The sequence below is a fragment of the Paramisgurnus dabryanus genome, chromosome 17, assembly GCF_030506205.2.
Source record: "Paramisgurnus dabryanus chromosome 17, PD_genome_1.1, whole genome shotgun sequence".
Classification (NCBI taxonomy): domain Eukaryota; kingdom Metazoa; phylum Chordata; class Actinopteri; order Cypriniformes; family Cobitidae; genus Paramisgurnus; species Paramisgurnus dabryanus.
This window is the reverse complement of record NC_133353.1, coordinates 3031591-3048831: the sequence shown is the minus strand read 5'-3', so window position 1 is coordinate 3048831 and position 17241 is coordinate 3031591. Positions and strand designations below refer to the sequence as shown.

General features: G+C 37.2%; 1 protein-coding gene across 4 annotated transcripts in view; it reads left to right on the top strand.

Moving 5' to 3' along the window:
• Positions 1-17241, top strand: part of kif13ba (kinesin family member 13Ba) — a 59326-nt gene that overhangs the window by 15125 nt on the left and 26960 nt on the right. For 3 of the 4 annotated variants that reach the window (XM_065252300.2, XM_065252317.2, XM_065252292.2), the window contains exons 3-9: positions 7793-7808; positions 7935-7995; positions 8212-8304; positions 8503-8683; positions 8775-8862; positions 10018-10152; positions 17048-17160. In XM_065252300.2, coding sequence (XP_065108372.1) covers positions 7793-7808; positions 7935-7995; positions 8212-8304; positions 8503-8683; positions 8775-8862; positions 10018-10152; positions 17048-17160 — 687 coding nt within the window. The remainder of the gene's footprint in view (positions 1-7792; positions 7809-7934; positions 7996-8211; positions 8305-8502; positions 8684-8774; positions 8863-10017; positions 10153-17047; positions 17161-17241) is intronic. The other variant, XM_065252309.2, reaches the window with a different exon arrangement.

Genomic DNA, 17241 nt, shown 5'->3' with positions numbered 1-17241 from the left:
ATGCTTTACCATCACAAATTCTCCCTTTTGTATGTTTTTATAAAAGCAGTGTAGAAAACATGCCTTTTTTTCTTTTATTACTAAGTTTAAACTAAAATACATTATTACTTCGTTATAAGATCTAGCCCTGGTGGGCATATCTGCATTGGGGGAAGGGACGTAAGCGAGCTACTGCACACTGCCAAACTGTCACTCTCTAAATGAATGTTTTTGTGTGCGAGTGTTCAAGAAAGAATTTGCGTTTGCTCCAGCAGCTGAGGACTATACACCATCAGTGCCTCATATCAGGAAGCCCTCTGACTCACTCCGACAAACACAATATCACAGGATTACTTTCGAGGTTACACGATGACATCATGAGAGAACCCACGTGGTTTACTGACTGAAAGGGTCCCACAGCTGAGGCCCAAAATGCCGAACTGATCCCAGTTAGTGCTCAAGATCTCTTAACGATCGATTGGTCTCACCCGTCACTAAAGCATTTTTGGGTAATAACAACCACATGGGTCCGTCTCAGGATTAGCGTGTTTTACGAGGAGAACCTATAGAGTAAACAGGCACAGGCGGTGTAGGGATGCAGCGTACACGTTTTTCATTTTTACAGTTGGCTTAGAAAATTCATCCCTGTGCAGATGTACAAGACAGCCGTGTTAAAACAACACAGTGTGATGCATTGTGGGTTTAGTGTCGAGTATGTTTGAAAGTCAGACTGGGAAATGGGAGCGGCTGCCAACTTTCCTGACGTTGTCTTTGGTAGTCATGGCCACTGTTATTGGATGGTGAAAATGTTTTTTTTTTACTTTATCCGTCCTCTATTTAAATTATGGGGCGGTTTCCCTGACAAGGTTTAGATTAATCCAGGACTAAGCCTTATGCTTTGTGTACACCTAAAGACTTTGAAAAGATTTAGAAAAGACTTTATAAGATTATCAGCTCACATCTAAAGACTTGGGTTCACAGTTTTTAGTCTCAGACTAAAGATTTTACAAACACTGAATCTTGTAGTGACACTATTTACAAGACTACAACAAGATTATTTTAGCTTTTTATCATCATGCTCAGCAGTGATTTAACAAAAATGTATGCGCGTGTCCATTGTGCTTTCACACCAGCTGCGTTTGCAGCGCATACTGTGCAGTTTACAGTTTTTCTCAGTCGCTTTGGTACAATTCTCAGATCAGAATTGAAATTCTCAAAAGTACTTGTTCATTTCTCACATCATTGTGTCCCTTGTGCACATCAAAAAAGCAGTTTCTTATTTCTTTGAACAAGTTGCAAATGCTTTGGTACATCCATGCAAATGATTATGTACAATTCTCTGCTTTTTCCTACATTATCAGTTGCTTATGTCATGTTGATCAAAATGTATTATAATGGGTCTCTGTTGAATAGTCTTACCCCCCACAACATTTAGGCATCAGTTCATAGTACAAGTCTTTACATGCAAAATTATTGAACAAGTTCTCATAATACAGTTCTCATAATTGTGCCGGTCAAACATATTTTTTTATAAATTTCTATTAGAAGTTTTTTCTAAATCTGTCCTGACTTGGTAAATTGCTCCCAGGTGAATCTTGACTTTCTCTAACAGACAGAAACGTCCCCAGCAAGCAAAAACTGAGATGTTGAAATGACGGCTAATTATAGACCCAATATAGTCCAGCTATGAGTAACACACTTCTACCCTAAATAACCTTGAATTTGATTACATGCCATTTTTGCCCAAATAACTTGAAGATGTATGATATTTCAACATGTAAGCAAAGTGTGTTCAAGGTGTTTGCCTTCAATTCTTTTACATGATCTAAAAGTATTTGTATTGTCTATTTTTTGGCTATGGTTAGATGTCTATTAGACTTTCACTGGCAGCCCAAATTTAGCCTTGTTAGCCAAACATGCTTGCTGGATCAGGAGGTATAGGAAGGACTTCAGTGTAAGACAGCACTGCATGTACAGTTTTCCCTAAAGATATTGTTCAATGTTCACATTTCTACTTTTTTTCTTTGGGCTATGCAGTGCTTTTCCTTTCTGTATGGCAATGACATGGTTTGTCAATGAATTACAGTACAAACAGTAAAAGCGTAAATGTAAATTTTGTTTAGTCTCTTGCAATCAAACTCCCACATAACTTACACTAAGGTGTAAATTACAATTTACAATACTTGTCGTCAAAACTTTAGCGATAGTTTACATCAGGAAATCACTTCAGAGTAAACTGTTATATTGACAACGTGACTAAACAATTTGACTGTCTTATCCATGCACAATGACACATTGACTTGTCATTCTGATGGCAATGACATGTTCATTGACACAGATATTTGAGAGATGAATTTTGAGTAAGAGAGCTTTTGCAGGTTATCCATGGTGTTTTGCTACTTGTCCGAATTGTTTTGAGAAATGCACTTACTGTTTTGCAAATTGTGAGTATGATTGGAGAAATGTACCAAAGCGACTGAGAAAAACTGTAATAACAGTATAAAAATCTCAAGTTCACATTACTTTATTTTATATGCATTAATGAGCAAAACCTCATTTTTGAGGGTCAGTGTAATTTATATAACTGTGATTTGTTTAACCCACATTGTTTTCGTGCTGTTCTGGTTCGTGTAATGACAGATATAGACACAATACACAATTATAGACATAAAAAGCCCTTGGCACATTATTAAATCTGTTTCTCTTACGTTTTAAGATAAAATAAAAAAAATCACTCAGTGATTGACAGCATGAAGCAGTCGATCGTGTTTCCCGTCAACAGTTGAAGCATAAGATTTAGATTTATAGATGTACGTTATCTGTTTCTCTGAACAGTATTAAGCTAAATGAGGACTCATTTGCTGGGCAGAGAGTGAATGACAGCGCAGTCTTCTGATGTTTTTAAATATTTCATTGCTTTCTTTTACATTGCTCAAAGTCATGACTGTTTGAAACACACATTTATGACATTTATGGCGTCACATGTATGACCGCACGCGTGCGGTGTATGTGCTTGTGCTTTAACTTGTTAACATGGGCGCCGAAAAAAACACGCGCCGCTTACGCGTTGCTCACGCTTGCGGTGTGAAGAATGTAAGCACATACCAGAAAACATTAGCACGTTATGCCATTCAATAAAGTGGTAGAGTTAGCATGTTAACACACACAGGCAGTATCGCTCCACTTTTTTTCTTTTTCCACTCTGTCGTGGTATGAATGGCCGTTTACATCAAAAAGACACGGCTGCTCTGCCCACCGCTCATCAATGCGCTCCTCTTTATCCACGGTCCATTTTCGCCTACTTCGCGCTCGTTGTGTTTCCACGTCCGTCGACATGTTTCTTTGTTGTTACTGATGGCTTCCTGTTTCCGGAGAACGAGTTTATTGGTTGTTGATTGTTTTACGTCATGAGACTACGCTGGGACTTGCGATAATATCAAACATGTTTGATATGAAAGACTAAAGAAAGACTGGCATAAATCGGGTCGCCGACTGCAGATTATCACCTCACAGTTAACGATCGAGACTACGGGAGCGCGCCGAGACTCCAGTTAGATTCCTAAAGACTGCCGGTCTTTAGTCTGGGACTGTGAAAATCCTTTGGTGTACGCTAGGCATTAGTTATATTAGGACATTTAAGTAGTTTTTACACTCATATCTTACAAAATCATTACTGGTGTACATCTTTAGGAAAAACAATGGCACTGATGTATGTTAAGATACGTCTGTGCAATCTGATTTTAGTTAGGACAACTCAAGTGAGCATTTAATCTTGGACTACACTTAAGCCCTGTCCAAGAAACTATCGACAGACCAACGCAGAAGTTAATTCCCCCCAATCAGAGCTTTCTAAGTCATTCAGTGAAGTCATCCAGTATTTCTCTTATCGCAGAAAAACAAAATATTGCAATGTTATGCAGCCCTAATGCACATATACAATGAGATTTATATTTCATTTTGATGTTGCTTCAGAATGCAGAAGGTCAGGCGGCTCATTAGGTTTTGGAGAGGAGCCCAAGTCTTTAGTGCATTATGATTAATACCTGTATGCCATGGATTATTTGTTTATGTATCTTGTTGGAGATGACACGGATATGATAAGAGGTGACATCATAGCTGTAGGATATTACAGAAAGCAAAAGGTCAAAGTCGCTAGGGCTTGTAATGACTGTTTGGGAAAGGAGGTGCCGGTGGCGTGAGAAGCAACCATGCCGCACCCCTGGTTGAAGAGGAAGCCAAGAAAAAGTAATCTTCCCTTTAGGTGTCTTGTGTTATATTTTACAGGGCTTGAAATTGACTTTTAATATCCTGAAACATTTGGGAGGCGTAGCAAATGCTTTGCACCCTACAGTGATGGATGTGCAAGATATCCAGAGCAAATTTTGGAAGCAGTTGGTGAAATGGATTAAAACAGATATCAGGATCGTGTTCTTGGAATAATACCACTTGATCTATGGCAGAGTTGAAGGACTGTCATTCATAAACACTTTATTTTTCTAGTGTCGGATGTACAGCTGCCGCCAAAATATCTCTCTGAATATCTGCGTTGTGCGTGTGTGTTCACCCCATGTGTCAGACCTCCTCCAGGAATCTGAGATGAAGCTCAGCCTGACACATCCTTCAGGGTGAAGCATCTCCCTCAAATCTCAGTGTGGTGTGATGGGGAACGTCATTGTGTGACTTATTATACCACAAGTGTGGCATGGCCTGATTTTACTTGACAAGCTGAGCCCTGGGTCATTGGAACTGAATCTGGGCATATTTTACCACAGCGTCTCTTAGCGTGCTTGTTTGTTTCCTGACTGGGCATGACTGTATTTGCTTCAGTGGTTTCCACAGGCTCTCACAAATGATAAGATGGTTGTTCATGATTTGGTTTTGCAAAGGGCATGAATAAAATGGCAATTTTTCCTAGGGCTGTGCAAAAAATCGACTGCGATTATCATGCGCGTGTCATCAGTAAAGCCGGTTCGGTGATTAGTATTAAATCGCTATCAGCTGCTTTCAGGTGGAGTGGCATTTATTACACAGACCCGTAGTTCACCGAGAAGCTAGGCAAAAACACATAGATAATCTGCATCGATTTTCCTCGATTATGAACCCGGTTTTGCCGAACTGGCATTACTGATGACACGCGCATGATAATCGCAGTCGATTTTTTTTGCACAGCCCTAGCAAAAATTGCCAATTTATTCATGCCCTTTGCACAAGGTCATTGTACATAAAATGAAAGTTGACCTTAGTTACTTACTTAAACCAAAAGTTCAAATTAAAAGGGACATGTCATGAAAATCAGCCTTCGTCCATGTTTAAATGTAGGGCTGGGTATTGGCAAGGGCCTCACGATACAATACGTATCACACTCTAAAAACAAACGGTGCTATATAGCACCAAAAGTGGTTCTTTGCCCGTAATCATAGAAGAACCGTTTTTAGTGCAATATAGCACCGGTGAAGCACCTGTGAAGCACCTGTGTAGAACCAAATACTTACTTACTTACTTATTCATTTAGCTGACGCTTTTATCCAAAGCGACTTACAATTGCTATACATGTCAGTGGTCGCACGCCTCTGGAGCAACTAGGGGTTAAGTGTCTTGCTCAGGGACACAATGGTGTATCACTGTAGATTCGAACCCGGGTCTCCCACACCAAAGGCGAGTGTCTTATCCACTGCGCTATCACCACCCCTAGGGGCCATATAGCACCACATATGGTTCTACATAGCACTATTTGGTTCTACACAGGTGCTTCACTGGTGCTTCACCGGTGCTATATGGCACTAAAAACGGATCTTCTATGATTACGAGCAAAGAACAACTTTTGGTGCTATAAAGCACCGTTTGTTTTTAGAGTGCACGATACATGGGCATGCTGTGATGTGACACGATACGATACAATGCAATACTTTTTTTATATTACAAAAAAAACACAAAAAGGGCAGGGCCTGTATTCATAAAGAATCTTAATGCAAAGAGTAGCTCCTAGTGACGCAATTCGAAGAAAATTGTTTACTTTTAATATTAAAATATTAAAGAAACAATCCTATTAAAGAAAAAAGTAATTCCGAACGCATCAAAATTTCCTAGGAGCACGGACGAGGACTTTTAAGAGGCAGGGTGACAAAAAAATGTTGCACACAATGCATGACAGTAAGTTAATAACATGCAATCGTGGAGAAATCATGTTTGTGAACGATCTTATTAAAGACATAATAATATAATATAGCGCCAGATATAAAAGTAATTACTACATTAACTACAATAACAGATTCGGTAACTAGAAAAAATGCACAAACTTACAGAACATTGTGTTGCTGTTTATTTCCTATCTAATACGTTAAGTACGAAATTAACAGCATACATATATATATATATATATATATAAAGTTTATACTTTATTTATTTTATATAAATATTAAATAATTATATTAATTCTATATTGTATATTTTCTCAATTATATTTATATATAATAGGTAAAAGTATACCTGTAATTTCAAATTGATGGCTAATAATAGATTCTATACTTAAAAGCACTTTTTTGTTCCTTCTTGGACAACCAACCAATCACAGTCTTCAAAAGATTGTGTCACACGTAGCAACAGGGTCAACCCCGCCTCCTCACTAAGATAAAAGTTTTTGTCTTTTCCTTACTCAGTTGCTCTCAGATCAGTCCCGAATCGCTCTTAAGCTAAGACTCCTACGTAAAAGTTTTTAAGCTAAATTAAGAGTTTTCTGAGAGGACTCTTAGAATCTTTATGAATACGGGCCCAGATTTTTTTTTTACTTTTTTTTTAAAGCCAAAGTGCTTCCACGCGTCAGCTTTGAAAGCTGCAGGCGTTTTTAACACTCCGGCTAACTTCTGAGACATCGACCCACGCCGAATGGTCGTATATGACAAACAACTGGACAGCGACAACTACAGCCTACAGCCGCGGTAAAAAAAACTAGTAAAAAAAGTTGAAAACTTCATCATATTTAAAAATGTACATTTTGCATTGATTTAATGTCTGAATGTCGCCACATACTAAACGATTAATCAGGCCAGATTTGGGCCGATTTTCCCTCTTACGACACCCTTGATAAAGTCCCGATCATCTTTGGTCGTACCGATTTATTTGTGAAGGCAATCTTAAAAACCGAAAACCATCAGAAACCATAAAATTGAATTAAATAAATAGGGCCTGGGCAGGCGTAGCCCTCTGAGACCCATTAGGATCCCCCAATGCTCTCCCACAGTCTTGTCAAAAGTGCTTTTATAAGTCATTGTGTTCGCAGAGGGCTGTGCAAAGCCATTAAAGTGCCCTCCACAGATAACATGACTTTGAGTCACAGCTTCCAATGCATATTTACCCTGTAAACGGCAGCGCTTTCTCAGTAAGATGGTCTGTTTGTGTTTAGGTTCACTGAGCAAAGTCCAGCTGATGACATGGACTCAGTCAGGATATGTGATTGTATGCAGAGCTCACAGTTCCTGCTTCCCATTTGACTTAGATCATAGTGAGAAGGTTATTTTAGGCTGCTGTGAGTCAGTGAGTTTGTACGGTTAGCATTTTATGATGCTTGATATTCTTTAGGAAGAAAAAGTTTCATGAATTATTATGATAGCATGTCCAACAAAGTAGTATTCTTTCTTGCGGGACCTTGAACTAAAAACATATAGTAAAACGTGTTGCATGTTGAAATATCCCTTAACACAGTAAAAGTGTAAATGTCTTGTTCTCAGTTACATGCATCACAATGATTTGTTGTTTAAACAAATATTATTTTTCCTCCTTTTGCCCATATGAACCCTCTCCTTGGATCATCTTGCAGCAGGGGTCAGCCAAAGGTACGACACATACTTCCTGCTAGCAGCAAGCGTGCTCCCTTCATAAAAGTGCAAGTTTTATATTAATAGAATACATGAAAGAGAAGGCAAGAGTATTTATGTAATGTTTTTTTCTGTTTTGTCAAGGTCTTCGCCTACGACTACTGTTTTTGGTCAATGGATGAATCAGAAACAGAGAAATTTGCTGGTCAGTTCCTGGAAGCTTTTTTGTTTTATGGCTAAAGTATTCACTTGTAAGATTTTGCTATTATGGTGCTGGAGATTAGCTTTGGTTTACACAGCAAGACTTTCTGTCGAAGGAATTTTTGAGCTGTCACCTTGAACTTCAAGGTTTACTTTATAGAAAGAAAAAATGATTGATTTTAAGAATCCTTTCATATTTTTTTAAATCATGTTTTTACAGGTCAAGATGTAGTATTTCAGTGCCTTGGGGAGAGTCTTTTGCACAATGCCTTTCAGGGTTACAATGCCTGTATTTTTGCATATGGACAGACTGGTGAGTATACAGAGGTTTATTTATGATCAAAACGGATTGGATTAAAACGTTTATTTAGGTGCTGTTCATGTAATTGTTTATTTACTTTCAGGACTTGTGAGCAAGATTATCCTTTTTTTAATGTTACATGTCAGTGCGATTCAATCAGATTTCAAATGAGCTCAGTTTCTTTTTTGTTGTGATGTCATTATTCGTCAGGTTCTGGAAAGTCTTACACCATGATGGGTTCGGTGGACCAGCCCGGATTGATCCCCCGACTCTGCAGTTCGCTGTTCGAGCGGACCATTCAACACCAGCGTGAAGGGGAGAGCTTTACTGTTGAAGTCTCTTACATGGAAATATACAACGAGAAAGTTCGAGACCTGTTGGACCCCAAAGGGTTAAGCCCGTTTTGTCTTTTGTTTAAAATTGGCAATGCACTTTGCTCTGGGTGTGGATCTTACAGTGTTTTGTTTGTCTTGTTCTTACAGAAGTCGACAGGCCTTGCGGGTGCGTGAACATAAGGTTTTAGGGCCTTATGTAGATGGACTATCTAGACTTGCAGTAGAAAGTTACAAGGTAACAAAATGAAAGCAAAACTATTTCAAAACTGATAAAAGTTTTACTTCGATCATAATCAAAGGAACCATTTATTGACCTTTCACCTCTTTTTATAATCCATTTCATAGTTCAGTGGGTCATATGCCCTAAATCCCGTCTTTGGGACTGTAGTCGATGGTGACCAAATCCAGCTTTAGGAATGTCTGTAGTCAGCTGACAGGAATTTCAGAATTCCAGAAATATATCAGCCAACCCCAGTTTCCCCACAGCCCTAAGCCATGCAAATTAAGTGAATTGGAAATACTTAGTTGCCTATACTTAAATACTGTGGACTTCCCAAATACTTTTTTTTGTCATTTTGCAATTAATAAATCCATGGATGCTGGAATGAATTTATTTTGTTGGGTGATTTTATGTAGAAAAATGTAATTCACAAAAAATTACTTGGATGCTTTCACAGAATAAATCACATATAATCTTTATCATAACTGTTTTGAGAGTGCAGAAATACTCACAAACTCATACTTATGGGAGCCTGTGTTGCGGTGTCAACCTGGTTAAATAGACAATCAAAATTCTGCACATTTTCCCCCTGCAATTACTACTAAAAAATATATTTAATTTAAATTTATTTCTATAGCACGTTTTCACAATTGTGCATTGTTGCAAGCAGCATTTTATTACAGGCAGTAGAAATGTAAAGACTAACAGAAGCTTATGATATAAAACTCTTCATATATATAATATTATATAATATAGTTATAACAACAACAACAATATTAATAATAAATATATAAATATAAATTAAATATAATATATAATATAATATTATTATTATTATTATATTATATTATATATGAAGGGCTCAGATGCAAAACCCTCTAAGTGCGTCTGACATGTTTTCTTGTAACAAGCATTTTTTTATTAGACTCTTAATGGATTCTGCCAACAAACTAGTATTTCTGAATGGCCTGAGGTATATTTGAAGTGAAAGTATTTGATGAATGTATGATACGGGCCAAGAGCATTCAGTTATTATAATTATTACATTTTTGACAGAGATGGCATTTAGCGGCTTCTGCATTTTAACTAGTAGTTTTATAATTATGTAATGTTCTAACATATAATGTTGATACATCTAAATCTGTTCTTTTTCCAAATGCTCTACTAAAGGACATTGAGTCATTGATGTCTGAGGGGAACAAGTCCCGCACTGTGGCCGCCACCAATATGAATGAGGAGAGCAGTCGCTCCCATGCAGTTTTCAAAATCATCCTCACACACACATTAAAGGATCTGCAGTCAGGGGTAAGCGCACACACACACTCTCACCAAAATATTTTGATGCTCACCACTGATTTTCATAGATTAAGGTTTAGATGGAAATGAGAAAATCACATCAGTGGGTCACATTTTACACTGCCATGGCATGGCATTTGGTCCCTGAATGTAGTTAATTATTAAAGTTTACCATCGAAAACAAAGTTATACTGGATGTTTGCAGGCTGCCTTTGACTTCTAGAGCCTTATTTTAATGATTTAAGTGCATGGTCTAAAGCAGTGTTTCTCAACCCTGGTCCTCAAGGACCCCCTTCCAGAATGTTTTAGATGTCTCCTTATTTAAAACACCTGTACCAACTCATCAGCCACCTTCCAGAATGTCACCCTAACAAGCTAATGATTTAAATCAGGTGTGTTAATTAAGGAGACATCTAAAACATTCTGGAAGGGGACCAGGGTTGAGAAACACTGGTCTAAAGCATCCGCCGCAAGTTTCCGAATACAGTTTTGCTAGTTTAACGACGGGAAAATGGTCTCTGCTGCTGGTGCACATTCTAAAAGGGTTGTTCCTATTCTCCTATTTGGGCTTAACGTGCAATAAACCAATGAGTCTCATTTCCCATCCCTTTAAAAGCCAGTTGCGCCAGCGGCATGATGGATTACCCATTTACTTGGTGGCGTTTGTAAGCCAAGAGGAAAAACTAAGCTAAGGAAGAAGACCACCAGTTGAGATTGATGTTAAAATAGCTTTGTGTTTCTTCATTTAAATGTTTTTTTTTTTTATTAAAGCTTTGGTTCTCGTTTTTTCATTCATGGACTAATAAGTAAAATAAGCTGGTAAAGTATAATGCATGATCACTGTAATCTCAAAAAGTTTTCATAAGAATAATTTACAAATATGCAAAAAAAATGTTTTATAAATAAAAATACTTGAATTGTAACAAACAGGAGTAACAAACTGTATCGGTCATCGGCTAAGGCTGATAAAAAAAAATGGGTATCGGCATCGGCACTGAAAAATCCATATCGGTCGATCCCTACGCAGTACACATATTTTGGAAAAGAGAACCACACACGTGACAATCCGAAACCCTATTTTGAATTAGCGCATCCTCGGAAGAGCAGTCAGAGCCGCCACTGGTCCAAGAGACTCAAAAATAATATTTTACATTTTTAATCCTTTAATTTTTATATTTAAAAACGTGTGTAATAAGCAAACGCACATATAACTAATGCGCTATTTAAATGAGAAAAAAAATATTGCGCCATTGACTTTAGTCTTTAGACCAGGTTTTAGTTGGTCAATGGGATAGTCTATTTTATTTGCCTCAAAATAGCAACGTGTCAACAATGTGCCTGAACACACCTAATTTTCAAACCAGCATGCCCATGGGCACACAAATTGGTGCAAATGCATTTGCTATTTAAATTATGTGGCACCGGAAGTGAAAGTGAAAACTGCATCAGGCTGAAACTAGCCAAAAAGACTTGCGTCGCTCATTGCGCAGGGTGTATGATATGGCCCCTACTGTATATGTAAATGCCTACCTGAAAGATTTGCTTAGAATAAATTATTTGGGTAGTTTAGGGACACATCTTTATGAATATAATAGCATATAATTTAAAATCAAACTTTAAAAAAACAAGGATTGTGTTGTTTTCACGGAATGTCCACTTTATTGTTAAAAAGTCCTGCGGCTGCAAGAATTAATCCTCTTAAGCTGACGCTAAGTGCAGAAGCAAGAGTGAAGGTTAGGAGATGAGTCATAGTGTCCAACCCGGATGATGTCATGGACGCTGTATTTGAATACCCTTATCAGCTGTTGTGAACCTGTTTTGGTGATCTGCCTTGTATTTAGTCTCAAGTGTTGCTTATATTTCGTCCACCCTTCCTTTTTTCATCCACTCTTGGGTCCTTACCAAATTGCTATGTATTAAAATATTTTACTCATTCATTATGTATAAGAAGAGCAGACTTGTTGTTTCTTATTGTTCATGTAACTACCAATGCCATATGGCGTAAACTACATCAATGTGTCACTTGAACTGTAAATGTAAAAGAGCTGCAAGAAGATTATCAAAAAATGGATTTTTATGTACTACATATTAAATAACTCAATATAGGTTAAATGTAAATTAAATAATGCAATATTTAAAAACTTATTTTAAAACTAATTATCTAAACTTCCTCTTAAGTACACCGTGGACCTCAGAGACTGTTATTGACTTTATCAGCACATGCAAATGGCAGGAAAATCGATGAATAAATTATAGTGTGGATGTCAGCTAATCTTCTCTGCTTCTGTCCTGGTGTCACCATGCATTTCTTTTGTGCTGTGTATCACCTGACTCAGCTCCGGTCCAGTACTCAATCTATAATTCAGCAGGGTCGACGCCGTGCCGGTCATTTAACAAAGCCGTCAAACTAAGATCTAAACTTAGCGTGATATCAGACAGGTTAATGAATTTCTCATTGCATGACGCATAAGGCGAATAAATCACAAGCACTGGTACCACATAAACAAATTATTTAGAGTTAAAGGGACATTCCACTTTTTTTGAAAAAAAAAAAAATCAGTGATATTACGCACTGCCCTAAAATAGTCCCCTTTGGTTACTTTCAATAGCAGGGGACTTTTTTCAGGCAGTGGGTAATATCACTACGCCTGCTGCAGCCATGTAACATCAGCAAAGTCCTTGATTATTACGCCAGTTTCAGAGTATAGTTCCTAGCCAAATCTGCCTAGAAAATCACTACTTTAATTTTCCGTCTGTTTTAGTACACTATGTAACTACAGAAGAGTCAACTTTTAAATGGGAAAAATATCAAAATTCTTTGGTTATGTTTTAGCGTGATGCTAATGGTCTAATCTACGGAAGAGGATTAGGGCCACTGGTGAAAGAAATATTTGAATTCTGACTTTAATCTCAGAATTCTGACTTTAATCTCAGAATTCTGAGATTAAAGTCAGAATTCTGAGATTAAAGTCAGAATTCTGAGATTAAAGTCAGAATTCTGAGATTAAAGTCAGAATTCTGAGATTAAAGTCAGAATTCTGAGATTAAAGTCAGAATTCTGAGATTAAAGTCAGAATTCTGAGATTAAAGTCAGAATTCTGAGATTAAAGTCAGAATTCTGAGATTAAAGTCAGAATTCTGAGATTAAAGTCAGAATTCTGAGATTAAAGTCAGAATTCTGAGATTAAAGTCAGAATTCTGAGATTAAAGTCAGAATTCTAATTCGGAGATTAAAGTCAGAATTCTGAGATTAAAGTCAGAATTCTAATTCGGAGATTAAAGTCAGAATTCTGATTCGGAGATTAAAGTCAGAATTCTGATTCGGAGATTAAAGTCAGAATTCTGATTCGGAGATTAAAGTCAGAATTCTGATTCGGAGATTAAAGTCAGAATTCTAAATTCTGAGATTAAAGTCAGAATTCTGAGATTAAAGTCAGAATTCTGAGATTAAAGTCAGAATTCTGAGATTAAAGTCAGAATTCTGAGATTAAAGTCAGAATTCTGAGATTAAAGTCAGAATTCGGAGATTAAAGTCAGAATTCGGAGATTAAAGTCAGAATTCTGAGATTAAAGTCAGAATTCTGAGATTAAAGTCAGAATTCTGAGATTAAAGTCAGAATTCTGAGATTAAAGTCAGAATTCTGAGATTAAAGTCAGAATTCTGAGATTAAAGTCAGAATTCTGAGATTAAAGTCAGAATTCGGAGATTAAAGTCAGAATTCTGAGATTAAAGTCAGAATTCTGAGATTAAAGTCAGAATTCTAATTCGGAGATTAAAGTCAGAATTCTGAGATTAAAGTCAGAATTCTGATTCGGAGATTAAAGTCAGAATTCTGATTCGGAGATTAAAGTCAGAATTCTGATTCGGAGATTAAAGTCAGAATTCTGATTCGGAGATTAAAGTCAGAATTCTGATTCGGAGATTAAAGTCAGAATTCTGATTCGGAGATTAAAGTCAGAATTCTGATTCGGAGATTAAAGTCAGAATTCTGATTCGGAGATTAAAGTCAGAATTCTGATTCGGAGATTAAAGTCAGAATTCTGATTCGGAGATTAAAGTCAGAATTCTGATTCGGAGATTAAAGTCAGAATTCTGATTCGGAGATTAAAGTCAGAATTCTGATTCGGAGATTAAAGTCAGAATTCTGATTCGGAGATTAAAGTCAGAATTCTGATTCGGAGATTAAAGTCAGAATTCTGATTCGGAGATTAAAGTCAGAATTCTGATTCGGAGATTAAAGTCAGAATTCTGATTCGGAGATTAAAGTCAGAATTCTGATTCGGAGATTAAAGTCAGAATTCTGATTCGGAGATTAAAGTCAGAATTCTGATTCGGAGATTAAAGTCAGAATTCTGATTCGGAGATTAAAGTCAGAATTCTGATTCGGAGATTAAAGTCAGAATTCTGATTCGGAGATTAAAGTCAGAATTCTGATTCGGAGATTAAAGTCAGAATTCTGATTCGGAGATTAAAGTCAGAATTCTGATTCGGAGATTAAAGTCAGAATTCTGATTCGGAGATTAAAGTCAGAATTCTGATTCGGAGATTAAAGTCAGAATTCTGATTCGGAGATTAAAGTCAGAATTCTGATTCGGAGATTAAAGTCAGAATTCTGAGTCGGAGATTAAAGTCAGAATTCTGAGTCGGAGATTAAAGTCAGAATTCTGATTCGGAGATTAAAGTCAGAATTCTGAGTCGGAGATTAAAGTCAGAATTCTGAGTCGGAGATTAAAGTCAGAATTCTGAGTCGGAGATTAAAGTCAGAATTCTGAGTCGGAGATTAAAGTCAGAATTCTGAGTCGGAGATTAAAGTCAGAATTCTGAGTCGGAGATTAAAGTCAGAATTCTGAGTCGGAGATTAAAGTCAGAATTCTGAGTCGGAGATTAAAGTCAGAATTCTGAGTCGGAGATTAAAGTCAGAATTCTGAGTCGGAGATTAAAGTCAGAATTCTGAGTCGGAGATTAAAGTCAGAATTCTGAGTCGGAGATTAAAGTCAGAATTCTGAGTCGGAGATTAAAGTCAGAATTCTGAGTCGGAGATTAAAGTCAGAATTCTGAGTCGGAGATTAAAGTCAGAATTCTGAGTCGGAGATTAAAGTCAGAATTCTGAGTCGGAGATTAAAGTCAGAATTCAAAAAAAAATTTCACCAGTGGCCCTAATCCTCTTTGTACTAATCAGATTCAATGGATTGTGCTAAGCTATGCTAAAAGTGCTAGCGCCAGGGAGCTGAAATTAGCATATTTTCATAAGTGGAATGTCCCTTTAAGTTATTATGAATAAAATAATTCAATAAAGTATTTGAAGGGTATAGAGACAGAGACTTGATCATGTCATTCTCGCTTCATTTAGCATCTAAATATTGTTGTCACCTCAGTCACCGATAAGTAATGATTTTTTCAGCACAATCATCAATCTGCCTTTTGCATGCCATGGTTTCCTATCCAAACAGGTGTGTGGACATAATCGACTGCAGGAGAGATAGGAATGACAGTGGATTACCACAATAATTTCCATGTTCTTTTCATGTTTTTATAAAAATGCAAGCACATTGCTGTAGTATAGTTAGTTTTTTTTTACGTGTACGCACAGTCAAACGCACAGCCTTTCAAAAGTTTATTTGCCTCTGAGTACAGACGTTATAATGGCTATCACTATTCTCTTAAATGTAATTTGTCCTTGACATAACTTGTAAAGCGCCTTTAAAACGCATTTCAGACCGTTTAATTCTAAATATATGGACTTTTTGGGTGCAACTTAGTAAAACAAATATAAAATGCTACATAACTGTAATATGAACCCACCAAATGGTTAATTACAGAATAAGTGCTATATGGTTCTGTATTCTCACTCAGCATGCTTTCAAGCCTTAGGCCTTTTCAATACAAGGGCTCTCTTTGTTGTCCTAATGCACAACAATCTCCGTCCAGCTCCCCCCACAACATCCATATCCTCGCTTTATCCCGGTTCGCATCTCTCTGCCTCTCCTCTCAATTAAACTTCATCTCTGATGCTCATACAAGGGGATTGTGTACAGTAAGGACCAATGCTGGGCCGCATAAAGAAACTTCACCCCACATACTGTTCCAGTGATCTCCAATGTGTAGAGTTGAACAATAGATGCTTGTCTACGGCTTCACAAAGCTTTTCTGGGCATTGTTCTTTCTTAATATAAGACCGCTCAACAGAGCTTTCGTTCTAGCGTAGTCATTGATATACAAATGCAACATTTTATACAATCTTTCAAGGTTTTCAGGTTGAATAAGCACAGGCAGGCTTGACAGTCAGATAGTTCATAAGCAAGAGAATATCATGCAGTATTTTTCGAAATATTTTTTTCATGTCGTCTTTGGCTTGTTGGCTAACGGTTATCGAGGGTTGAAAACCAGAAGGGTGTAAGTGACACACCACCAACTTTACAGGAGAGCCTTATAGTTACAAAAGAATTACCATGGTTTGATCTTACTTGTGTATTAATTTCAATCTTTTATAACTCGAAAATGATTAAAATGTCCCTAGTGTGCATTTTCCAGCAGAAAGAGCTCATCAATAGCTTACATTTGGTATATAAATCCATTTTACCCAAAATGTCACTTACTCCCTTCTGGTTCTCACTTCTTGTTATGCTCGTAATTGCATGCTGTTTGTACATTATGCATAATGTGTTGTTTTCCACACACTGTATGCATCGTAACAAACAGTATTTACCAATATGCATACTGTTCTGAACATGCTATCCCATAATGCAGTGAGCCTGATTTGACCTTTCATATCCAGTGACTACTGAGTGAACCAAAGGTTTTAGTAACTGCTATATTTCATGTCACCTCTTGCCTCATTATTTTGAGCAAACGTATTCTACTTTAAGCCTATAGCTTTTTGTGTTTTTTGTTTTATATCTGTAGACAAGTGGAGAGAAGGTGAGCAAGTTGAGTTTGGTGGACCTGGCAGGAAGTGAGAGAGCTGCAAAGACGGGCGCTGCAGGCGAGCGGCTTAAGGAAGGCAGCAACATCAACAAGTGTGTACATCCTTGACTCGTGTTGCTTACTGCATGATGCAATTCATCTGTTTTGTCATGCAAAGTACAATTTATTTGACT